Genomic DNA, 26,732 nt, shown 5'->3' with positions numbered 1-26,732 from the left:
TGGCCACAGGGAATTGAATTTGTCCATGTTACTGAACATACAAATTACAAAATAAACTCTGTATCTCTTCATTCTGGGGTTGTACATTGACTGGGGCTACACATAGAAAAGTAAACCAGACGTGGAGCAGAAATTTGGTGGGAAGAGGCGCTTTGTGTTAGCTCGAAATACAGCTTGTGCTCAATGCTGAGTTCTGATTGGCTGGAGACATCACATGTTCACTGAGTTCTGACTGCTTGGGAAAACACCACACACTCACTGCTGAGATGCCAAGAATAAAGTAGTGAGGTACTGAAACGCTCAAAACAAATGAAGTCACTAATACTGTACTGATAACTGTCTGGAATGTTACTCAAGCAAAATATTGAAAAGAAAGCTTTTTTCAAGTAATTTATTTATTGAAAAAAGTTGTTTGGACTTTGGAAGGAAGTAACTGTACTGTACATTATTATCATCCGCCTCTGCTGCCAGGTATAGTAGAGGTGCGGCTGACGAACTTGTACTTTAATGTGTTAGGAAGGTGGTATTTATCTGTACAGTAAAACCTCTATTTAATGGACTACTATATGAAAAGGAAATTATCTTATATCAAGGATCCATTAGATGTGAAAATTCCATCAAATGAACTACTGTACAGTACAATATATAGGGATGAAACTCCATTATATTGAGGGTCTGTTACATGTTAAACCCCCATCTGATACATTTTATGGAGAGAAAAGATAGATTATATGGAGGTTTCACTGTAGAGTGAATAGTGTTTTCTGAATATAGAACATGTCAGTCAATACTTATAAGGTTTTAGTTAAACAGAAAGCATATCTAAAAAAAAGAAATAATGGTTTAATTAATAAAAACAATTACTTTAGCAAATTAATGATGATATAAATTTATGTATTTATTTGTATTTATTTTTTTCAGGATAGTAAGATACACTATGGTTCAAATTCTGGTAATAAAGAAAGATTCTACCGAAAAATAGAGCTTCCTCCTGAGATGTCCCGGTCATTGTCATCGTCGCGGCTCTCAGGGTCCTTTGAGGAGGACAAAAAGGAGGACCAGTTACTTCACATGATGGTTATGTCACCCTCAGGCAGTGCCAGTTCACATAACTCAGGTAAGGTAGCTGCTCATAACCTAAGGTTTAAATACTGGCCTGTAGTTTGAACAATTGAAAATTTGAAAAAAATTTAGTTATGTTGTGTAGTACCACATTTTTGGGGGGGCTGCAAATAAGTAAAGTTTTCTGTAGAGGTGCTACTGATGAATGTTATCTATATACAGTACTCCCTCGCTCAAATGAAGGATTCATTCCTAAAAAATAGTGTTCTAGCCACAATAGCATATGGGCCTAGACATATATTATATTGGGTAAGAGTAGCGAAACCCAATTGTAGTTTCTGCTTTTATTAAAAAAAGTATTGTTTATATAATTCCTGAGTGTAGATCAACCGTAACTTCCACTATCTATGAGTGTGAAGAGAGAGGACGGCGGCTATGTAAATAGACTGTTTAATCATGTCCTTTTTGATGTAAGGTTATGAGTGTGACTGCTATGAGAAGTGACCCATCGAGGGAGAACGGAATAGGCATGTCGTCCTCCCTCGAGGGAAGACTGAGCCATCCACGACGGCTCGCAAATAACGTCTTCCTCTAGTCAAGGATATAAAACTACTGCCCGCTTTAGGTGGCCAGAGAGTCAGCTACTTAATGCCTTAACTCAGCATAATATGACGCAGCTTCCCGTGGACACACCTTATCACGTGCACTGAACATGTCACCTCATAGCTAGCGGAAAGTTACAGGGGGTGAATCAGTATATAAATCAAATGTAATTGACCCATTTATATAATTCTTCTGTTTATGAAACATGGACCATTACATCAGCATTCAAAGCGGACCTCACTTAACATGGTACAAAGGGGAATCTGTTCCCAACCCGGTCCCAAGATCCCAATACCATACCAAACTATTCTAAAATATTGTGCTAAGATTGTCTGTTTCACTGCATGCTGTTTCTCCTTGTAGGTAGCCAAGGCAGATGTTAATGTCCTCCCAAACTTGAAATTTTGCTCCAGGTTTGGATCCCTTATCGGCTGCTGCCTGGGCCAGTGGATCAGTAATTGTGAAAAAGGTGGCCAGTTTCTTGGTAGTCAGCTTATGTGGTTCCACAGCAATTTCTTCCTCTTTTACTTCCTGCTCCTTCTGCATTGTCACATACAGCAAATCCTCAACAGACATTTCTTCTCTATGGGATTTTAGAAACTCCACCTTGTCTTCCTCTAACCCAACATTTCAGCCTAGGGTGACTAATCCTGCCACTTCTGTTCTGAGGGCAGGTTCACATAACCTGAGAAACCATGAACACATTTCTTCCACAGAACCCTCCACACTCCATTCACGGTGGCTTGCACTTTTGATGTTATTTATTGCATGGGGGATGTTATACTAGCACCAGAAGTTTTGAATACCTGTAGTTGGATTGTTGGCTCTTATCAGTAGCTGGGAGTGATCACTGCAGATAATACATTTTGAATGTGGCTGTGATGCCCTGATCCATGAGTTGGATTAAGAAGGTGGTATTGGGTGGTAAAAACAACACTTTATCATTGGGATGAAGGTCATTCAAGTGCACTGGTGTCCTGGGGCATTATCAAGGATGATTAACACCTTGAAAGCGATATTAGCATTTTTAGTATCGCTCCACATCAACACAAAAACAAATCATAAACCATATCCTATTGGCTCATCAGTGAACTGGTGGGGTAAACATAAGAATGGAGGAAACTGCAGCGGGCCTATTGACAGTCCAATTTACACCCAACCCCTACTGCTCATATATCCATCCAACCTATGTTTGAAGCTATCCAGCGTATTCGAGTTAATGATGATATTTGGTAACTCATCCACTACTCTATTTCCAAACCAATGTTTACCTATTTCGCGCCTAAATCTAAATTTGTCTAATTTAAAACCATTGTTACGAGTTCGCTCCTGGTTGGATAGTTTGAGTACCTTTGTAATGTCCCCTTTGTTCTGAGAATGGTAAACTAGTAATGGTTTACATTTGTAGTCACCTTCTGCATTCCCACACAGAAGTGTCAGCCTATCCTTTGCTGCCTTGAACCCTGAAGCAGTTTTGCTTTCCTTGGAAATGTATGTTCTGTTTGGTATACACTTCCAAAACTAACCTGTTTCATCAGCATTGAACACCTACTGAGGTTTGAATTCTTCTACTTCTACAATAGTCTTTAGTTTATGGATAAACCTCAATGCAGAATCACTGTTGGTACTGGCAGCCTCACCTGAGTTTGATGTTGTGTAGATCCTCATGCTTCCTGAACTTATCAAACCAGCCTTTGCTTGCAAGGAAAGACTCTGAATTGATGATGCATCTTCTTTTGTTGGAGTTGTTTGTACAACCCCAATGCCTCAGCACAGATAATCATAGAGATGACTGGTATCATCCTCTGATTTTGTTCTTTCACCCATATTACAAACATTTTACTGGTCTTCTCAATTAAGAATTCCTTAATCTTGATGTTATTTTTGCTGATGGAGAAATTGATTGTGAGACAGATTCTTTATTTTTGTATGTAATACTCTGAATGGTCTGTACACTTGACTCGAAATGCTCAATTAACCACAGTCAGGCCATCTCCACTCTCAAGTTATTGAAGCACCTCTTAACTTCTTAATGGGAGGGAGGAAGGCTCTTCTGATGATGAACCACTTGTAGGAAGTTTTTAGGACACCATAATCCAAAAAAGTATTGTACAGGTACTGTATGAGGAGTAGAAATAACACGACAACTTCTCTCGTAAACACCACACGTGAACTGGAGTTACTGGGCTGCTTGGGCCTGCACGTGGCTTGTTTTTGACGAGTCCCCATGATACAGTCCTCCCAAGATGGTGTGTGCAGCGTGCAATTTGAATTGTGGCAATCACTTTGTTTTTGCTAAACCATTTAACTCTGAACTGCACTGTTTATATCGTATAGAACTTTTGGTGTTAAAAATAAATTGTTCAATTTCGAATTCGTTTATAATGAAGTTGTTTTAAGCAAAGGAGTACTGTACAATAATGATGTACTGTATTCAAAACAATAATGCTGCATGTAAATATTCAAATTTTGTTGTTCATGTGTGTGTGTGTGTGTGTGAGAGAGAGAGAGAGAGAGAGAGAGAGAGAGAGAGAGAGAGAGAGAGAGATATGCAAGCTGTAAATTACATGTCAGGTTTTAGGCATTCAGGACAGTGTTAAAGTAATGAGTTGTATATTTAGTGGAGAGTTTTAAAGTCTGTCGTAAATGAACATTCTTTGCTTGTGAGAGGTGAGTGCAGCAGCTAAGTTAATACTTAGCTTGCCTCCTGCCCAAGGGTTACTTGTTTGCACCAGATACACCTTAAGTCTACCCAGCTGTAAAAGTAAAGGCAGTTGAGTACAGTACCATCCACACAGTCCCTTAAGGTCTGATGGCTTACGCTCGTATTAAACAACATCTCCCCTTGAAGAGGGTCATCGTGTTCAACCCGAGTTTTAATCTACTGAAAATGAGTCCTGAGGGACACCGCAGTACAGTACTTAACGGGGTGGTGTGGCGGTAAAATTAACCAATCCCAATAAAATTAATTTACAATATTGGAATTAGTTAATTTTACCACCACACCACCTCGTTAAGTACTGTACTGCGGTGTCCCTCAAGACTCATTTAGTTTAAAACTCGGGTTGAAACACGATGACCTCTTCAAGGGAAGATGTTGTTTTTAATAATACAGTCGTCAGTCTTTAGTGTGATGTATATGAATTACCTCTAACAGGCTGTCAACGTATGGGACCCACTGTCACAAAACATATGATGTGTTTGCAAGACAAGATCACAAGTAATATAAGTTAAATTTCTGATGGTGGGTTATGATAGTGCTCTACAGTTCATGTATCATTGCAGGTGGTGGTTTTGGAGTAGAACAACAGTACCTTGGTAATAGTGGTGGGACGCAGAACGTAGCACTGGCAGCAGGAACAGGAGCAACCACAGCAGCGGTGGGTGGTACAGCAGCTCAGGTGGTGCAGGTAGCCGCTGTGCCCTTCTCACCTGTCATTCCCATCAACCCCGTGGTGACAAACCTTTCTGTTCAGCTGCCAGCTACACCCACAACAGAGGTGATAATGTACTAGCAGTTGTGGTATTACAATAATTAAAAAAAACTTTTACAAGAAGCGAACTTGTTAAAGATTTTCTTGAGATCTTTAATGAACGTGAAATGGTGCATACCTCTGATGTGCAAGTGTTTATCTTGCAGAAGGGGTGTTGTGATCAGATCTCCTGTTGTATATGACAGTAGTTATAGTTTTGTTTATTGCACATCAATACTGTATATGTGTCATATTTAAGGTAATTTTTATCTAGAATATTCTGAAGTTTTATGTAAACAAGGGTTTACTAAGCTCAATTATTAACTCTGATAGTCAATTCTGTAGCATCATGCTTACCTCCAAGGCAAATCATCAGCTTTTTATTTCTGAAAATCTGTCTTTGGTAAAATGACGTGTTGGGAGGTATGCATGTAACTCTTCTTTGAATACAGGACATTACTATGGTTGGTATGACCAGTTAGATAGATAGATAGATGTTTAGTGATGGTTAAATTACTTTTAATAAGGAGAGGAAATATGTTTAGGCATTTTGTTGAACCAAACTTAAGATATATTTACAACATATCCCTGAATTTTGGCAGGGTCTTCGGCAGTCTTTGATACTGAGCCCCAATCAGAGACAACTTCAAGAACAACTACGGAGAAAACACGCAGAGCTACAGCAACAGATTTTAAGACAGCAAGAAGAATTACGGCAAGTTAACGACCAGCTCATTATGGCTCAGTATGGCAGTTTAAGTATACAACAAGTTTATAAGGTAAGATTGTGTAATACTTTACACTCATGTTTAAATATAAAGAAATGTAATGTTGGTAAAGTACAACTCACAAGATCTATTATTCCTGCCTAAGATTTGACAAAGTTTTTAATGGGTACAGATGTAGGTATAAGATGCATGATAAGGGTGTATAGTATCACCATTTTTATAGCATTACATTTATGTGTTAAGACTGGGAATGGTTTGCAGTTGAAATGTTTGTCAAAGCCAAGTCTCTAAGATTGTACGTTAAGAATGTTGTTTTGGGAAAGTTTTAAACAGTGATGAAGGAATTTAGAATAGAGTAAGATAACACAAAATATATGCAGTTTAAAGTAAGACCTCATTTGAAAGAGTGATTGGTATATAAAGTATCATTTTATCGACTGCAGATGTAGAAATGACAAACATTAAAATATTTAGTAGTAATCTATACTTGCTGTAAGTTTAATGAAAACAAGTAACACCCAGTATGGCCAGGATTGAGAAAGTGTGCAATCCATTGTGTTGTACTGTATGTGAGTAAGCCTTCAACATGTAAAAGCTGAATGTATTTTTCTGTGAATATACTATACTTACCAGGGTGTCTCAAAAAATGTATACACACTGCCTCACAGATTTTTTTGGTGAAAGCATGAATGTTTGCATTACAACAGCAACATTGTCTTCATTTATTGATGTTTTAGGGACCCCACAAATCAACAAGTGAGGATAAGGTTGCTGTTGTAATGGGAACCTTCATGCTTTTACCACAAAAATCTGTGAGGCGGTGTGTATACAATTATGTTGAGACACCCTGCATAAGTATCATAGTTAAAAGTACTTATTCTTACCATACAGCTGGTAAGGTTGTAGTGCTATAAATAAGCATTTCCTTAAGTTTCCTGTGTAACAAGATGTTTGCTTTGTTTTAGGGTGGACTGCAATACACCACGACGAGCTCAGTGGGCACGACCAGTGGGTTCCAGGGTGGTATAGCAATAGGGTCTGGTGTAGGGGGAGTATTGGGCATGGGGACTGGGAGCATTCCAGTGTCTGCAGCACTTCATCCAGGTGGTGGGACAGTTACGCTGGCCACTGGCACTCTGGCGGGGGCAACTTCATCGATTGTTCAACCAGTAGCCATGACATCACCAACCTCACTTCAGTCACCTACAATCACTGTATCCACTTTGAATCCTGCACAAGTGAGTCTGATGACAACAGTTGTTTGTGTTGGCTATTATTAACCTTATTGTGTACAGTTCTGCTGTAGTTCTACTCTTAAAAATAGCAAGCAAATCCTTTAGGGGTCAGGTTAGGGGTTTAAATTTGGCATAAATTTATTTAATATTTTTTTTTAATGTACTGTACTTATGTGTATCTGTGTGTGTGTATAAAGACATTTATAGTGAGTACAACTCTATGGACCTAAAAATTAATGTCATATTACCTTTGAGCCAATGGACATGATGGGGTACTAAATCTGAGAAGTGTAAGGAGGATGTTGTCACAACATTTAGCTTGGTCATGTCCATGGTTTTGTAGGCGTGCGGCTTGCGTGCTGTGTGGATCACCGATAACTTGAGCTTACAGGTACCGGAGGCATTGGTGGTAAACAGGACGGTGATGCGTTCCTTCTGCACCTTCCGGCCCCGAATCCTGCTGGCATTCTTTACAATGAAGGACTTGGAAGGTAGCTTTTTCCAGAAAAGACCAGATTCGTCCATGTTAAACACCTGGTCGTCACTGTACTGTCCTTCCTCCATAATCTCACGTAAAAACGGAGGAAATTCCCTAGCCGCAGCACGGTCAGCACTCGCTTCTTCACCACCAATGTTTATATTGGTGATCTTGTTCCGGATCTTAAACCTCTGTAACCACCCAGAGGAAGCATTAAAGGGTTTGGGCTCTGTAGTTCCCATCTTTCGTGCCACTGCGATGTACAGTTCACGTGCGTAGTCCTTAACAGAGCGCGTGTCGACCGCCATGTTCCGTCGCGCCTGACGCACCAAGTACCTCACAAGTAATTTTTCTGTCTTGAGAAGCACCTGGTTGTGAAAATACTTGATCATAGAAGCACCTGTAGACTTTGTGATCTTCATGTGCTCCTTTATCTTGGCTGCATCCTTCTTTATTGTTCGAATCGTAGATTCATTCACACCATGCTGGCGTGCCAAATCAACCTGCCTTGTTCCTTTCTCCAACTCTTGGATGATGGTATACTTCACCTCGTAGCTTAAGGAACGTCGTGTCTTCTTTGGCTTAGTGCCGCTGGGTCCAGGTAAGGAAAGGTTTCTCCCTGGGGGTGGTGGTCCGGCGGAAGCCATTTTACGGAACAATGGATGCGCGTTTACACGGTGTGGCCTTGAGGGATGAAACTGCCGCGGCTAGGTCAAGCATCGTCTCTCCTCCCTCCCCGGGGTGGTCACGTCATAATACTTTAAGCCAATTACAGCTAGCAGCAGAGGAGGGTAGGGATGCATGGCCAATCACAGTCCGATACGTCATATGACGTCAGTGATAACGCAACAAAGACACACACTGCGCAACCTTACCGCGCCGCTTGCCCAAGCGGAGGGAGGAGGAGGGAGAGGCGAGGAGCACAGGCAGGCAGGCGGGCGGGTGGCGGGTGGGGCGAATCTAAAAATAGCGTCGCGCCGGACACTCTCCGCGTAATGTGAGCACGCTAGGTTCTGGCAAGGCACCGCCAGAACGTGGAAACGCGGAATGCGGGACCGCCAAAGTGAGGGTTAACTGTATGTATATATATATATATATATATATACAGTGACCTCTCCGTTAACGAACTCAATCCGTTCCAGAAGGTCGCTCGTTAACCGAAAAGTTCGTTAATGAAACCATTGTTTCAATGGGTTGTTGGGTAATTGGTTCCAGCTCACCTAAAAATTTCCTAAATTCAACAAAAATGGTAGAAAAGTTCACTTACTTTGAGGTGTGTATGTAGAAGGCCCTGGATGATGATGATGATGGATTTAGAATGGGGGTGGAGGAGAAGGAAGAAGAGAAGGCATTGGGGTGGAAGAGAAGTCACCCCATGGCCCATTTCACCCATAAAATTTTAGCTCTCTTGTAATTCAAGATTATTTTCTTTAAATCAACACTGCACTGCATTATATATTGTCAATATGTAAAATATATTTCAAAATGACCAATAATTTGCTTGGAAACACAGAAAAGCGTTTAGTTGAAGAGAGTCTCAAGCAAGATGTTACCTCCAGTGAAAACAGAGAGAGACAGTAACTCCTGTTTGCTGTGTTAAGAGGCTGGATGTCAGCATTAAACTAGTCACTTTACTCAATTATGTTCAATAATTGTTAAAATGACTAAAATTGAATATTAAACTTTAAAATTATTGAATAGTATAAAACTTGATATTTACTAAAATAGTAAGGAATTTAAGCCCTAGATCCATTAATGTATTGGGGACTGATACTAAAAGCTGGTTGCCTCGGTCAGTGCAAGCTAAAACATGTTGAGGTCGGTTACGTAAGAACTTCGTTAATCAATTTTTTCAGTTAACGGAATTGAAGATCCTTATGGAAGGCAGTTCGTTAAGAAATTACGTTAACCGGGTGTTCAAGTAAAACCAGGTCACTGTATATATATATATATATATATATATATATATATATATATATATATATATATATATATATATATATATATATATATATATATATATATATATATATATATATATATATATATATATATATATATATATATATATATATATATATATATATATATAATATATATATATATATATATATATATATATATATATATATATATATATATATATATATTATATATATATATTAATATAATAATATAATATATATATATATAATAATAATAATATATATATATATATATATATATATATATATATATATATATATATATATATATATATTGACAACCCTTGTCCGAAATTTCGAAAACCGAAAGGTTTTGGGGGCAATTTTTTTTTTTAAACAGGATTAGCCCACCCGGGCATAGATCACTGACCACAATGGGCCTGGGGGCGAAAATGTAATAGTAATAATAATTATAATAATAATTATTCATAGTAAATAAAAATGTTAATAAAAATGCACCAAATAAAATAATAAATAATAATAATAACAATAATACTGTAATAATAAAATAATAATAAAGAAATACAACAATGAAAAACATCAAAAGTGAGAAACATGACCTAGACCTATATTATTATTATTATTATTATTATTATAATTATTATTATTCTATTCCCCCCAGGCCCCAATGTGGGTCAGTGACTTGTGCCCGGATAGGCTAAAAAAAAAAAAAAAATTATGAAAACGAAAAATTCGAAAACGGAAAATGCTTCTGGCCCCAAGGATTTCGGATAAGGGATTGTCAACCTGTGTGTGTGTGTGTGTGTGTGTGTGTGTGTGTGTGTGTGTGTGTGTGTGTGTGTGTGTGTGTGTGTAATAATAATAATAATAATAATAATAATAATTAACGGTTTATTGAAAAGTTCTGCAGCCCAAGGCTGAAAATATACATTGGACATAAAATGACATTATACATACATTGGTGGTTTAACAAAAGCCTTCATTAGAGAAAGGTAAAGGAACATACAGTGAACATTCAGATTAATGTAGGTGTTGAAACAGCAAAACGTAGTAGTAACTCCCTCCCAGATGGTATTAGGAGGACCCTACGTGGTGTAGTAGTTCCTCACAGATGGTGTTATGAGGGCCCTACGTGGTGTAGTAATTCCCTCACAGATGGTGTTATGAGGGGCCTCACGTGGTGTAGTAATTCCCCAGATGCTATGAGGGGCCCCACGTGGTGTAGTAATTCCCCACAGATGGTTGATGAGGGGCCTCACGTGGTGTAGTAATTCCCCACAGATGGTGTTATGAGGGGCCTCACGGGGTGTAGTAATTCCCTCACAGATGGTGTTATGAGGGGCTCACGTGTGTAGTAATTCTCACAGATGGTGTTATGAGGGGCCTCACGTGGTGTAGTAATTCCTCACAGGTGGTGTGTTATGAGGGCCTCACGTGGTGTAGTAACTCCTTCACATATGGTGTTATGAGGGCCTCACGTGGTGTAGCAGTTCCTCACAGACGGTGTTCTATATGGTGGGTGTGGTCCCAGGCCTTCCTATCGAGACGGATAAACACATCGCTGGCTGTTGGGTCGGGCCGTTATCACTGGGTACCTGGGACCTCACTGTGAAGGTCAACATGGGTACCACTGTTACTGTTGAGTTGTTCTCACTGACTTAAGCACTGTTCACCACTGTTCACCTCTGTTTAACACTGGTTCCCTTCCTTTTCCCAATGAAATAGTAACTTCTGGCAGAACATGTTGATATTCCGGTGGGGAGGAGGTTCAGGGAGGGGGTTGGTATGGGCCAACATAACAGTTGACCTGGCTGCTCTGAGAGGAGCCAGGTAACGCCTTGGACCTTCTCGTGGTCAAGGATGTGTGTGTGTGTGTGTGTGTGTGTGTGTGTGTGTGTGTGTGTGTGTGTGTGTGTGTGTGTGTGTGTGTGCGTGCGTGCGTGCGTGTGTGCGTGTGTGCGTGCGTAAGGCGTGCGTGCGTAAGTAATAATAATAATAATTAACGGTTTATTGAAAAAGTTCTGCAGCCAGAAGGCTGAAAATATACATTGGGCATAAATGACTTATTACATACATTGGTGGTTTAACAAAAGCCTTCATTAGAGAAAGGTAAAGGAACATACAGTGAACATACAGATTAATGTAGGTGTTGAACAGCAAACTCGTAGTGTAATAACTCCCTCCCAGATGGTGTTAGGAGGAACTCACGTGGTGTAGTAGTTCCCTCAGATGTTGTTATGAGGGACCTGGCGTGGTGTAGTAATTCCCTCGCAGATGATGTTATGAGGGGCCTCACGTGGTGTAGTAATTCCCTCACAGATGGTGTTGTGGGGCCTCACGTGGTGTAGTAATTCCTCACAGATGTGGTGGTGTTATGAGGCACCTCACGTGGTGGCCCAGTAATTCCCTCACGGAGAATGGTGGTATGAGGGGCCTCACGTGGTGTAGGAATTCCCTCACAGATGGTGTTAAGAGGAGCCTCACGTGGTGTAGTAATTCCCTCACAGATGGTGTTATGAGGGGCCTCACGTGGTGTAGTAATTCCCTCACAGATGGTGTTATGAGGGGCCTCACGTGGTGTAGTAATTCCCTCACAGATGGTGTTATAAGGGGCCTCACGTGGTGTAGTAGTTCCCTCACAGACGGTGTTCTATGAGTGAGGTGTGGTCCCAGGCCTTTCTATCGTAGACGGATTAACACATCGCTGGTTGTTGGGTCGGGCCGTTATCACTGGGTACCTGGGACCTCACCGTGTGAAGGTCAACTTGGGTACCACTGTTACTGTTGAGTTGTTCTCACTGACTTAAGCACTGTTCACCACTGTTCACCTCTGTTTAACACTGGTTCCATTACTTTCCTAAATGAAATAGTAACTTCTGGCGTGAACGTGTTGATATTCCGGTGGGGAGGAGGGTTCAGGGGAGGGAGTTGGTATGGGCCAACTTAACAGTTGACCTGGCTGCTCCGAGAGGAGAGCCAGGTACGTCTTGACCCTTCGGTGGTCAAGGATGAAGTGTGTGTATGAGTGTGTGTGTGTGTGTGTGTGTGTGTCATAAGTTTCCACTAACGTATCCCGCCCTTACAAGCATAACTCCAGCTGTGGCAGCGTGTCCTTCAGCAGTGGAGGACACGCATTGAAGAGTGTTTTCAACAGAATGGTAGTCATGTAGAGGATATTATATAAATAAAAATGGATTTTCATATAAAATTTATTTTTCCTATGTATATTAAATTTATAGGACTCTATATATATATATATATATATATATATATATATATATATATATATATATATATATATATATATATATATATATATATATATATATATATATATATATATATATATCATAGAAAATGGGAAATATCTACTTTCCAGGAAAGTTGGTTATCTACTTTTTGGGAAAGTAGATTGTCGACTTTTGGGGAAATATTACCTAATTTTGTGAAGTAGATTATCATAGAAAACGGGAAATTTGTATCACAGAAAATGGAAAATATCTACTTTCTGGGAAAGTTGGTTCTCTACTTATCCTAGAAAATGGGAAATATCTACTTTCTGAGAAAGTTGGTTATCTACTTTCCTGAAAAGTAGATTATCTACTTTTTGCGGAAGTAGATTATCGACTTTTTGGGGAAGTAGATTATCGACTTTTTGGGAAATATTACCTAATTTTCTGAAGTAGATTATAATAGAAAACGGGAAATTTGTATCATAGGAAATGGGAAATGTCTACTTTGTGAAAGTTGGTTATCTACTTATCATAGAAAACGGAAAATTTGTATCATAAATAATGGGAAAATATCTACTTTCCGGGAAAGTTGGTTATCTACTTTCCCGAAAAGTAGATTATCTACTTTTCAGGAAAGCAGATTATCGACTTTTCAGGGAAGTAGATTATCAACTTTTGGGGAAATATTACCTAATTTTGCGAAGTAGATTATCATAGAAAACGGGAAATTTTTATCACAGAAAATGGGAAATATCTACTTTCTGGGAAAGTTGGTTCTCTACTTATCCTAGAAAATGGGAAATATCTACTTTCTGAGAAAGTTGGTTGTACTTTCCTGAAAAGTAGATTATCTACATTGCTGATAGATTATCGACTTTTTGGAATAGCTACCTATTTTCTGAAGTAGATTATCACAGAAAACGGGAAATATGTATCATAGAAAATGGGAAAATATCTACTTTCCGGGAAAGTTGGTTATCTACTTTCCCGAAAAGTAGATTATCTACTTTTCAGGAAAGTAGATTATCGACTTTTGGGGAAATATTACCTAATTTTGCGGAAATATTACCTAATTTTGCGAAGTAGATTATCATAGAAAACGGGAAATTTTTATCACAGAAAATGGGAAATATCTACATTCTGGGAAAGTTGGTTATCTACTTATCATAGAAAACGGGAAATTTTTATCACATAAAATGGAAAATATCTACTTTCTGGGAAAGTTGGTTATCATAGAAAATGGGAAATTTGTATCACAAAATGGGAAATATCTACTTTCTGGGAAAATTGGTTATCTACTTATCATAGAAAATGGGAAATTTGTATCATAGAAAATGGGAAAATATCTACTTCCCGGGAAAGTTGGTCATCATACTTTTTGGGAAATATCACCTAATTTTCTGAAGTAGATTATCATAGAAAACGGGAAATGTGTATTACAGAAAATGGGAAATATCTACTTTCTGGGAAAGTTGGTTATCTACTTATCACAGAAAACGGGAAATTTGTATCATAGAAAATGGGAAAATATCTACTTTCCGGGAAAGTTGGTTATCTACTTTCCCCAAAAGTAGATTATTTTCTTTTCAGGAAAGTAGATTATCGACTTTTCAGGGAAGTATATTATCGACTTTTGGGGAAATATTACCTAATTGTGCGAAGTAGATTATCATAGAAAACGGGAAATTTTTATCACAGAAAATGGGAAATATCTACTTTCTGGGAAAGTTGGTTATCTACTTATCATAGAAAACGGGAAATTTGTATCATAGAAAATGGGAAAATATCTACTTTCCGGGAAAGTTGGTTATCTACTTTCCCGAAAAGTAGATTATCTACTTTACAGGAAAGTAGATTATCGACTTTTCAGGGAAGTAGATTATCGACTTTTGGGGAAATATTACCCAATTTTGCGAATTAGATTATCATAGAAAACGGGAAATTTTTATCACAGAAAATGGGAAATATCTACTTTCTGGGAAAGTTGGTTATCTACTTTCCCAAAAAGTAGATTATCTACTTTTCAGGAAAATAGATTAAACTTTTCGCGAAGTAATTATCGACTTTTGGGGAAATATTACCTAACCAATTTTCCCTGAAAGTAGATATTTCCCATTTTCTATGATACAAATTTTCCGTTTTCTAAATGAATAACCAACTTTCCGAGAAAGTAGATATTTCCCATATTGATACAAATTTCCCGCTTTCTATGATAATCTACATCAGAAAATTAGGTAATATTTCCCAATTAGTCGATAATCTACTTTCCCGAAAAGTCGACAATCTACTGTAGTGGATTTCTCCCCAACGCTGTTTGTCCCTGAGTAGCCGACCCCACGAATTCCCCAGTGTATGCCTAGTGGTCTAGGTCAACCAGCGCCGCCCACGGAGCGGGGGTCAACTACTAAGCCACGCCTACCCCTGCTATTTAAGACCTGACCTCGTGGTGATCTCTCTTTCTACCTACACCAACCAGCCAGCAACACCTCCTCCGCCTGCCTGGCGGTCCTCGCTCCCGCTGGCGAGCATGGCGACCCACAAGCTGTCCTTCTCTGAGCACCCTCACCAACCAGCTCTCTCTACATCACGCTTGTAACCATGCTGCCTTCCCAGCACCAAGCTGCATTGTACATCCAATACAACATGTATACAGAGAGCACATTGTGAGTTTCCTTTCTCCATTCCATCCTGAGTGTGAACCAAACAACCTGTTCCCCACACTACTTCCCTGAAAAGTAGATAATCTACTTTTCGGGAAAGTAGATAACCAACTTTCCCGGAAAGTAGATATTTTTCCATTTTCTATGATACAAATTTCCCATTTTCTATGATAAGTAGATAACCAACTTTTCCAGAAAGTAGATATTTCCCATTTTCTGTAAGACAAATTTCCCGTTTTCTATGATAATCTACTTCAGAAAATTAGGTAATATTTCCCAAAAGTCGATAATCTACTTTCCTGAAAAGTCGACAATCTACTTTCCAGAAAAGTAGATAACCTACTTTTCGGGAAAGTAGATAATCTACTTTTCGGGAAAGTAGATAACCAACTTTCCCGGAAAGTAGATATTTTCCCATTTTCTATGATACAAATTTCCCATTTTCTATGAAAAGTAGATAACCAACTTTTCCAGAAAGTAGATATTTCCCATTTTCTGTAATTCAAATTTCCTGTTTTCTATGATAATCTACTTCGGACAATTAGGTAATATTTCCCCAAAAGTCGATAATCTGCTTTCCAGAAGTCGATAATCTACTTTCCTGAAAAGTAGATAATCTACTTTTGGGGAAAGTAGATAACCAACTTTCCCGGAAAGTAGATATTTTCCCATTTTCTATGATACAAATTTCCCATTTTCTATGATAAGTAGATAACCAACTTTCTCAGAAAGTAGATATTTCCCATTTTCTGTAATTCAAATTTCCTGTTTTCTATGATAATCTACTTCGGATAATTAGGTAATATTTCCCCAAAAGTCGATAATCTACTTTCCCGAAAAGTAGATAATCTACTTTCCCGAAAAGTAGATAATCTACTTTTCAGGAAAGTAGATAACCAACTTTCCCGGAAAGTAGATATTTTCCCATTTTCTATGATACAAATTTCCCGTTTTCTGTGATAAGTTGATAACCAACTTTCCCAGAAAGTAGATATTTCCCATTTTCTGTAATACACATTTCCCGTTTTCTATAATAATCTACTTCAGAAAATTAAGTAATATTTCCCAAAAAGTCGATCATCTACTTTCCTGAAAAGTAGATAATCTACTTTTCAGGAAAGTAGATAACCAACTTTCCCAGAAAGTAGATATTTTCCCATTTTCTATGATACAAATTTCCCGTTTTCTGTGATAAGTTGATAACCAACTTTCCCAGAAAGTAGATATTTCCCATTTTCTGTAATACACATTTCCCGTTTTCTATGATAATCTACTTCAGAAAATTAAGTAATATTTCCCCGATAATCTGCTTTCCAGAAGTCGATAATCTACTTTCCCTGAAAAGTAGATAATCTACTTTTCGGGAAAGTAGATAACCAACTTTCCCGGAAAGTAGATATTTTCCCATTTTCTATTTTACAAATTTCCCATTTTCTATGATAAGTAGATAACCAATTTTCTTCAGAAAGTAGATATTTCCCATTTTCTGTAATTCAAATTTCGTTTTCTATGATAATCTACTTCGATAATTAGGTAATATTTCCCCAAAAGTCGATAATCTACTTGAAAGAGATAATCTACTTTCCTTAGTAGATAATCTACTTTTCAGGAAAGTAGATAACCAACTTTCCCAGAAAGTAGATATTTTCCCATTTTCTATGATACAAATTTCCCGTTTTCTGTGATAAGTTGATAACCAACTTTCCCAGAAAGTAGATATTTCCCATTTTCTGTAATACACATTTCCCGTTTTCTATGATAATCTACTTCAGAAAATTAAGTAATATTTCCCAAAAAGTCGATCATCTACTTTCCTGAAAAGTAGATAATCTACTTTTCAGGAAAGTAGATAACCAACTTTCCCAGAAAGTAGATATTTTCCCATTCTCTATGATACAAATTTCCCGTTTTCTGTGATAAGTAGATAACCAACTTTCCCAGAAAGTAGATATTTCCCATTTTCTGTGATACAAATTTCCCGTTTTCTATGATAATCTACTTCGCTTATATATATATATATATATATATATATATATATATATAAGTTTCATTTTACCAACAAATTTGGGTCTATAATTATGGGGGTAAAGAATGAAGGGAACAACCAGTGCAATTTATTTATTAAAGTTCCAGGGAATTTGCAACAAATCATATATGATCCCTTTTTTAAAAAGTACAGAACCTGTATACTGTATATAAAGTTGTCCAATATATATGAAAATCTTTTCAGTCACATATCTCCATTAATATAGTAAATATCTAGTTCCAAGTTTAATCAAATAAACTTTTGGCATTTTAATAATTTAAAACATTTACTTTGCTATAATAATCTAAGCTAAAGCGTGGCTGAAATAACTATACATTTTATGTAAGGAAAAAAAAGTCTTCTTGTGTCCATCCTATTTCTCATCTTCTTTACTCAGTGGTGAAAGTTAAAGCACCATTAATTACTGACCAAGCTTCTCCTGAGCATGAAGCTGAGGGACAAACACATCCTCCTGTTGACCTTCAGCCATAAGTTCTTCAATCTCCTCCACACTGTACAGGGGAAAAATTTAAATTAGCTGCTTCTGTAGTATACCTCAACATCAATCCAATATTTCCCATGACATGAAGGTGCAGGGTTGGAAGTGGAGGGTGTTGACATGTAGAGGGATGGGCGTGGAGGGCAAGGAACATAGACCAAGGTGATAAAGGTGGCAGCAAACAAGATTTGCACTCCACTACTGAGCAGCCTAACAACATTCCATACAGTTTAAATTTCTTTTCTGATTCTTCATATGGGCACTCCTTAACATACTGATAAGGATTTTTATGTATAATTTAAAATTGTAGTTTACTAATACTGTACCTTTTCCCCTCCAGATGAGTGTTCAGGGCGTGAACACTCAAGGGATGGCTGTGCCCTACCAGTTGTCCCACCAACAGGCTCAAATGCTGTTTGCTCAACCTGGTGGCACTGGCCAGGCTCACAATCAGTCCCAGCAGCACGAACCCAAGAAGTAACTTATTGACACTGCTGTTGTGTTGTCACCAGTCTCCGTCCTCCACTCTCATTGATGACCATCTTGAAACCAAAGTTACAATTTCTGCCCTTAGATTTATAGGTCATCTCAATCACACATTAAATCACCAAGATAAATCAACACCCTTCTTTGCCAACTAAGTTTCTCAACAGCAATAGACCTATCTTATAACCATGTCACCATTTGTTTACCGCAGTGCACTCTGGGGCATACCCGGGATTGGATCAGCTGTCTTGGTTTTTATCCCATTTAAATTAAAAGGGTCACATGACATTGCTGCAACTATTTGCTACTAAAGTACCAAAAGTAAACTGTTGTGTACTGAATTGTTTTCAATGACAAGGTGAAACACTCCCAAGCTAAGCTACCAGTCAATGGTAAGAAAACTGAAAAAAAAATAAATAAATAAATTGATTAGAAACAATACCATGGATTATTCCCATTTTGTCTACTTTACTCCTGTCACCATATTGTTGTCCTTATGTCAAGGAGAAATAAAAAAATTTGCTTAAAGTGTGACCCCATTAGGTGTTGCAAGAACAACAAAGGGCAGAGAAAGGTGATGGATAACATGGGTGATTGTTCAGAGTTTGGATTCAAGATCAGTGGCAGCATGAATCACCCAAACATTGGTGTTCTCTGTGGTTTTGATGTATTTTTTTTTATTCTAAGCATTTTTATATATAAGTATGGAAAAATATTAGAATCATTCTACTGTATATATATTTGTGTGATTCTTGTTGTATGGAATGAACCACCAAGCATCACTTCAATCAAGTCTGTAGTGCAGCATAATAAATATGTATACAGTACAGTATGTAGCATGATTTTTTTTTTTTTCAATTTACATTTAGAAACACTAAGAATAAGAAAAACTACAATAAAACCCATGACTATAAAGAACAGCATATGTCGGCCTCTGTAAGGTTTAAATTAAAAGTTTGTCAAGCACATGTACTACATGATGAAATGGATTCAAGAACTGACAAAATGATACTATACTACCTTATATAATAGGCTGTAGCTTTGGGGTGCAGTACAACAGTTTACTGCCATGGTAGCTGCATTAAATATCAAGGCTGTTGGTATTTCTGATCAGCAAGTGAGGGTTCATACTTGTGGTAACTTACCTTCTAATCAAACTAGCCTTTGGCTTGAATTTCCCTGCAGAAAACTTTTAACATACTGTATAAAATTACAGACACCTTAAAAAAAACAAAAAAAAAACACAGCCCTGGGTTTGGCCAAGAATGCGTTGCAATAAACAAATGTTGATGTATTTATGTTTAGGCTTTCCTATTATAATGGAGTTTTAAGATCAATTCCACTACTGATAATTCCTTACCATCAAGATTTTTGTGTGTAAACCACTGTTGCAGTTGGTTCTAGTTGTCACTGTAGTTCATTATATTTCTATCCTGAGTATATTGCTAGTAATGCTGCCATCATCTTCCCATAATGACCTTCAGTTCTGCCAACTGCACCTTGTTTCTTAGTATGATCGTTACATCACTTCTGCCACTCCTGAACAACAGAAAAATAATGTCACCATTAGAACCATTAACATGAATTTTCAGGGAGATCAAGAAAAGTGTAGCAGATTGTTAAGTACAGGTATTAGACATATGGGCAGTTAGTGATGAAGGGTGTGAGGGGGACACTGTACCAGATACATTTAGTTTAATAAAGTACTGATGCCAGCGTTTATGTTGCAGATGTAATACAGTTATACCCCGATGTTTTATCTTACAGATGTACCTAAAGTATACAGACTGAGGTGTCAGTTTAGAATGTGATCAGTGACTATGAATGTACCAGTGTAAATATTCCAACACTTAATCTATTATTTTTATATCTAATAAAAAATATGTAAATGCTCGATTATTCACTTAGTACCTGAGCTAACAGTAGATCACTCATAATGATCAACAGTATTAAGTACAGTAATGCCTTTTACCACTGTTGTATTGGAATGACACATATAATTTTTCCCTAACATTGGAAACCATCACCATATCTTTAAAAACCAATCTATTTCAATTAACCCTTTAAAGCAGTGGTTCCCAATTAGTTTTAGCAATTACCCCTAACAAGTCTGACAACAATACTCATTACCCCGACATAGGTTTGTCAACTGTTTATTTCCATACCATCTTGTCCAACCTCTACGCAAAACTTCATGAAAACTCTCGATATTCAGCTGCTCTTTTAAAGCTCCCGTCACACTAAAGTTTTCCGTGCAATAAATCCATGACAGCATTTCACCCACAGCCAATAAGTCAACTGTACGATCCGCACACTGGTCACACTGGTGAAAGGAACCGTTAGCCAGAGATCCAGCTCGCACGGCTAGTTTGAGCTCAGTTGGAGAGCAGGATGGTTTCATTGTATGTTTCTATGGCAGCATTAACTGCAATTTGAGACTCTGCCCCGAGGAATACTAGCAGTATCCATGTAAATTTGGTGTGTGTGTGTGTGTAGCATCTAAGCGATGTTTGTTTACAAAAGTAACGCAAGTACTCTCGAGTCACATCAAATTCTCGTCATGATGTATAGTTATTATTATTTTTTATTTACTATGACATTTTTGCTCGTGTTTTGTTATTGAAATACAGTTTTTATATTTTTTGTACATTTTAACATTAATAAGAAAAAATAAGAACTGTGTAAATGTTACTAATACAATAGACTCTATAGCAAATGTCAACCCACCGCACCGTGAATTTTCAGACGCTCTGTATCGTCCCACTTTCAATAAGTTGTCGCTGTAGAGACAACTTGAGAGTTCACTGAAAAATCAACACTGGTGGATTTATTTTGGGTAGAAACTCTAGTGTGACCACAGCATAACTATGAAGGGTTTTCCATCTCTTGACATCACATTACACATCCACCTCACCACTCTCATTTTAGTTCGGTCCAGTCTAAGTACGTAATCCTCTTTTGCTGCTCCAGTTTCCCTGCTATACAACAACATGGGAACACCACTTTTAATATTTTATGTGACTAATGCCACATGATTTTATTCTACACAGAGACTCCTGTGCACAAGGGGTTAATACCAATACATTAAAGGCAACAGCTCCCTAAACTTCTTGCAGCCCCTTCTGACTCTTGAAATCAAATGAGCTAGCTTAGCACCACCACCAATACAGATAAAGTCTCTAAGGAAGCAGAACTCATTGTCACAATCCAGGACTACACCCCCTTGATGGAATATACAGTAGGCTCGCAAAATGGCAACAATTGCATATATGATTAATGGCATTATATACGTACATTGAAATTATATACAATTACAGTAGAATTACATTATATACAGTACAATTATATGAGTACAATACAGTATATGTATTACAGTACAGTATATACAGTACAGTATATTCAGTACCATTGCAATTACAGTATATACACAGTTCTAATCTATACAGTACAGTCTATACAGTTCAGTAAAGTATACCCAGTACAGGCACAGTATATACAGTACAATTACAGTATATACAGTACAGTTCAACATATACAATTGCAATTATATACAGTACAAGTACAGTATATACAGTACAGTACAGTGCAATATAAACAATTTTATACAGTATATACAATACAGTATAGTATACCTATTACAGTACAGTATATACAATATATATACATACAGTATATACAGTACAGTACAATATATACAATGCAATTAATATATACAGTACAGTACAGTATATACAGTACAGTACAGTGCAGTATAAACAGTACTGTACAGTATATACAGTACAGTATAGTATATACAATATAGTACAGTATATACAGTATATACAAGTATATATACATGCAGTAAATATATACAGTACAGTGCAGTATATAAAGTACAATATATACAATGCAGTGTATAGTATATACAGTACAATATATACAGTATATACTGTACAGTATATACAGTATAACTATTACATTTAGTATATACAGTACAAGTATATAGAGTACAGTACAGTATATAGTTATTTATGAGATATATGTACAGTATAATAGCCTGATATATACAGTACAATTAAAACACTTATTTTAAAATTAAAATATATACAATGTATTACAATGTATACAGTACTTTTACATTATATAGTACAAGTACAGTATATGCAGTACAGAACAGTATATGTAGTACAGTACAGTATATACATTTACAGGACAGTATATACAGTACAGTTCATTACAATATGTTTATACAGTACAGTACAATATATGCAGTACAGTAGAGATGGAATAAGAGAAAAATTGACCTAGTAACTGGATAAGATACGATCTATCAGTGGTTCTATGTCACATGAATGACCTCAAACTATAATGGATGGAGACAATAACAATTGTTTATTAACTGAGTGAATGTGGAAACAGGAGTTTAATTATTAAACAACTCTGAAAAAATTATACTACAAAACCTGTAAGTAATGTACAGTGGGCTCTCGCCAATAACGTCTAATAGGTGCCTGAAAAACACTGTTATTAGCCAACACGTTATTTGTGTGACATTAAAATACATGTAAAAAGGGTTTATTGCTGCCTACCCCAAGAATTTCACCCATTTTTCCCCTTTGAAGGCCTGCCTAACACTTTGTTAGTAGAAATTAAAATAATTTTTATTCAATCATCAAAATAAAATTTAGATGTATATACTTAGCTTGGGGAGTTTTGAGGTGCTTGGTGTGACAGAATTGTTCGAAGGCCGGGGCATGGAGGCTACAGCGTCGAACCTCACTTATCAGCCCCATCTCCGTCCCAAGCTGGCCTCGCACGATTCTGCCCACTTCTGCTAACACTTCATCAAACCCCAAGGTCAAAGTCTTCAAGCATTTCCCAATGTTAGTCTTCCTCGGCTGGCTGGCGTTGTGAAAGAAAGCGGAAGTGACAGGTGACTGCTGCCGGGCATTCACTCGCTCGTTGTACTGCTTCTGGTATTTTCTTGAAATAGATTCTAATCAATCATTTGCTCCCTTTCACCTGATTCACTCTCAAAGTCTTGGATCATCTCTTGAGCTGGTACAGACACCCAATAAGAGTGACAGCTTCTGTGTCGTCACTTTCCTCTGTCAGTCTCCCCTGCATCCTTGCTGCATCACCACCTTCTTCATCCTCAAGTCTCGGCTTCATTTGTGTTACCTTCCATCAGTTCTTCTACTTCTTGAGTCACTTCTTGAAATCCTGGGGCTGGGATACTGCGGGCAGTTTCTAACACTTGGTTCGTGGCTCTGCTGGCTGCTGTCTCTTCGTCTCAGCAGACTTGAGTTGTGGCAGGAGTGCCGACCAGGCATGCCTAACAGTTGCTTTTTAGTATTTCCCCCAGCCTCACAGAAATTGACTGCCTGAATGTTATATTTTTCAAAGGCAGTAACAGTCTTTAGTGGAGGTTGGAAGGTACGTCCAGGTGGAGCAGAGGTGGCGGGGTTGCAGGTGAGCCAGGTGGAGGTGGAGGCGGAGGCTGTGGGTGAGACAGGCAGAGCAGCAGGAGGCAATGAGGGGAGGGAGGAGATCCTCCTCCTCCTCCTGCTTACAGTTTCATCAATTTTCTTCACTTCTTGCTTATCAGTTTCCTTCCTCATCTTGTCATGGACATATTTGTAGCACAAACTTTACATTCGTGATTTCTTGGTCTAGTGGCTGTATTTTGAAGGTTGTATTTGGCAGTAGTGTGGAGTACTGTATGTGGCCAGTTTGTCTATCTTCTCTTTGATAGGCTCACATACTGTACATACGTACACGTAGGAGATCTCGCACTAAGGATGGAGGTGAGAAGTGAAACTCACAATGGACAATGGCGTTGTGGGGTATGAGATGTTTGGGTTCACACTCAGGATGGAATGGAGAAAGGAAACTCACGATGTGCTCTCTATATACATGTTGTATTGGATGTACAAATGCAGCGGTGCTGGGAAGGCAGCATGGTTACAAGCGTGATGTAGAGAGAAGCTGGTTGGTGAGACGCTCAGAGACAGCTTGTGGGTCGCCTGCTCGCCAGCGGGAGAGGACCGCCAGGCAGGCGGAGGCAGGCCGCCAGGCAGCAGCGGAGGTGTTGCTGGCTGGTTGGTGTAGGTGAAGGAGACAGATCACCACGAGGTCAGGTCTTAAATAGCGGGGGGTAAATGGCAGCAGTGACCCCCGCTCCGTGGTAAGTTATGCGGCGCTGGTTGACTGAACCACGAGGTATATACTGGAATTGGTTGGGTCTGCTGGGCAGCGACAAACAGCGTTTGTGAGAATTCACTACAGCGTTCTCTGTATATATATATATATATAAGTCAGTCAAAAAAAAAGTAGAGTAAGAAAAAGTGGGGGAGGGCAGGGGCCGTACGATAACTGCAATCCTATTGGGCAACAAAGTTTTCCACCATTGAATACAATATTACTTGTAATATAAACACAAGACACTAGTAAAACATTCACAATAAATGTATTTATAACATATATGTAGGAATAAAACATAAATTACAGGTCATTTTGTAATATTTGTCCGTTCTGTTCAGGACAGTGTTACCAGATATTTTGTCTCAAACACAGACATGGGTGTATTCTTATTCTTATAGCCGAATGTATATTCCCTGGAGCTGATGGACGCTCGCCCCAGGGGTCACAGCTCAAGGTTGAAGAAAGCCACAGGTCAGAAAACTGTGAGGGCAACTTTTTCGGGTGAGAGTTGTGAACTGTTGAACATTGAGAATGTTGTGGCAGCACCGAGTGTGAGCTGTTTCAAGAACTTGAGCCAACACTGGAGCAGGTTCAGGTGCTCAGGAGCCGGTGTCTGCCTGAGTACTTGCCAACAGTGCATAACAGAGATGTGACCGATCTCCACAAGTGGCTAACGGGCCGATCAGTGGTGAAAATTATAAAGTAGAAGCATGTCATGGCCTGTTTTCCCCCTAAATTTTGCCTTTTTGCATGCAGTCTCCCAGACTAATGAACTTATCATATTCACAGTTTCCATTTTTCTTTATGTACTGTACAGCAAGCCCTGACAATTCACGGATTTTTAATTCAGTCCTCTATTATTCATGGATAACACCCTGGAAGTACCGAGAATGTCTAAGGTAGTTTGAAGTTGCTGGCATTTCACAGCCAGGACAGGGGGCCATTCATTCTAGAGACAGTATTTTTCACTGTATTATTTGAGTGTGTGTGTAGACACACAGATACATAAAACAAATAATCAGAAACAAGACAACAAAGTGCTAAAAATGTTTAAAATTACTTTTCCTCAAGTCAACTCCATGTTTTATTATTAAGTTATAAAGCACTGAACAAACTTGAGGGTAGATGTCCTGTGTTTAAGATATTTTGGTTGATATCCTCTTATTATTGATTTACTTTGTATGTTTGTGTTGTTTTGTGTATACACACCTGTATTGTAATATGGGTAGAATAAATTGCTCTGGAACAGAGCATAAGGGAATGTCATTTCTTAACACGTAAAGTATTTCTCCCCTTTTCTGGTCAGCATTAATTTTGTTCATGGACTTGAGGTTCTTATGACCATTTGGGAATGGCCCAGATTTTTTAAGGGGACTTCTGTGTGGCTTCTAACTCTAATGCGAGTTATTGTACGTTTACCTAATTGTGTTTACTGTTATATCGGAATAGTGGCCTTTTAGGAACTTTGGGCCGCCTTGTTTGAGAAGGAAAATTTTCTTTTTATTGTGCTTTTATTGAAGTGGATCTAGTGAGGGTTTATTTTACTGAATTATTAGAGTAATTTAGTATACGTTACTGTCTGTGGTGGTCTAGCTGATCGATCTTAAGGTTACAAAATGGTAGTGAGCTTTATATTTTCTTAAAATTATGCATCCATGCTGGTCAATTGGATATAGAGGATGGGAGAATATATATTGGTGGATGCCACTGAACTGGACCTTAAAGGTGTTTTGATGGTCAAATTGAGAGAAATGGTCAAAATGGGTTAGTATTTTGTCACTTTGGAGGATTATTTTTGAAGTTTTATGGAAGAACCAGTTTGTGAGTATTGGATGTCTATTTATGTATATGGGCAGTTACTTTAACACACAGTGTTGGGAAAGTCTTGGGAATCAGACAAAACAGTACCTTATGTTGGGAGTGGCAACATAAAGTGTAGGGGCTGGCTACCATTATAGGGAGCTTGTGCACACACTTATGAGGGTCCTGTTAGCATAACAATTCTTTACTCTTATATATGTCACAAGCCCCAGTGGCGATAGGGCTCGTGAGGTAGATGTAATGATAGTATCAAACTAATGAGAAGGCCTTGGTACGTACACTGGTAAATAAATACTTCC

The 26,732-nt window shown here is 38.1% G+C and overlaps 1 protein-coding gene across 1 annotated transcript in view; it reads left to right on the top strand.

Annotated features, from left to right (window-relative positions):
* Positions 1-20,320, top strand: part of LOC121869101 (circadian locomoter output cycles protein kaput-like) — a 113,504-nt gene extending 93,184 nt beyond the window's left edge. Inside the window, 5 exon segments of the mRNA XM_042370287.1 lie at positions 922-1,117; positions 4,951-5,165; positions 5,741-5,917; positions 6,832-7,104; positions 18,284-20,320. Coding sequence (XP_042226221.1) covers positions 922-1,117; positions 4,951-5,165; positions 5,741-5,917; positions 6,832-7,104; positions 18,284-18,424 — 1,002 coding nt within the window. The 3' untranslated portion in view covers positions 18,425-20,320.
* The last annotated feature ends 6,412 nt before the right edge of the window (positions 20,321-26,732 follow it).

Source organism: Homarus americanus, unplaced genomic scaffold (genome assembly GCF_018991925.1).
Source record: "Homarus americanus isolate GMGI-L3 unplaced genomic scaffold, GMGI_Hamer_2.0 scaffold24694, whole genome shotgun sequence".
Classification (NCBI taxonomy): domain Eukaryota; kingdom Metazoa; phylum Arthropoda; class Malacostraca; order Decapoda; family Nephropidae; genus Homarus; species Homarus americanus.
The sequence above is the reverse complement of the archived record's forward strand: the minus strand, read 5'-3'. Positions and strand labels throughout refer to the sequence as shown.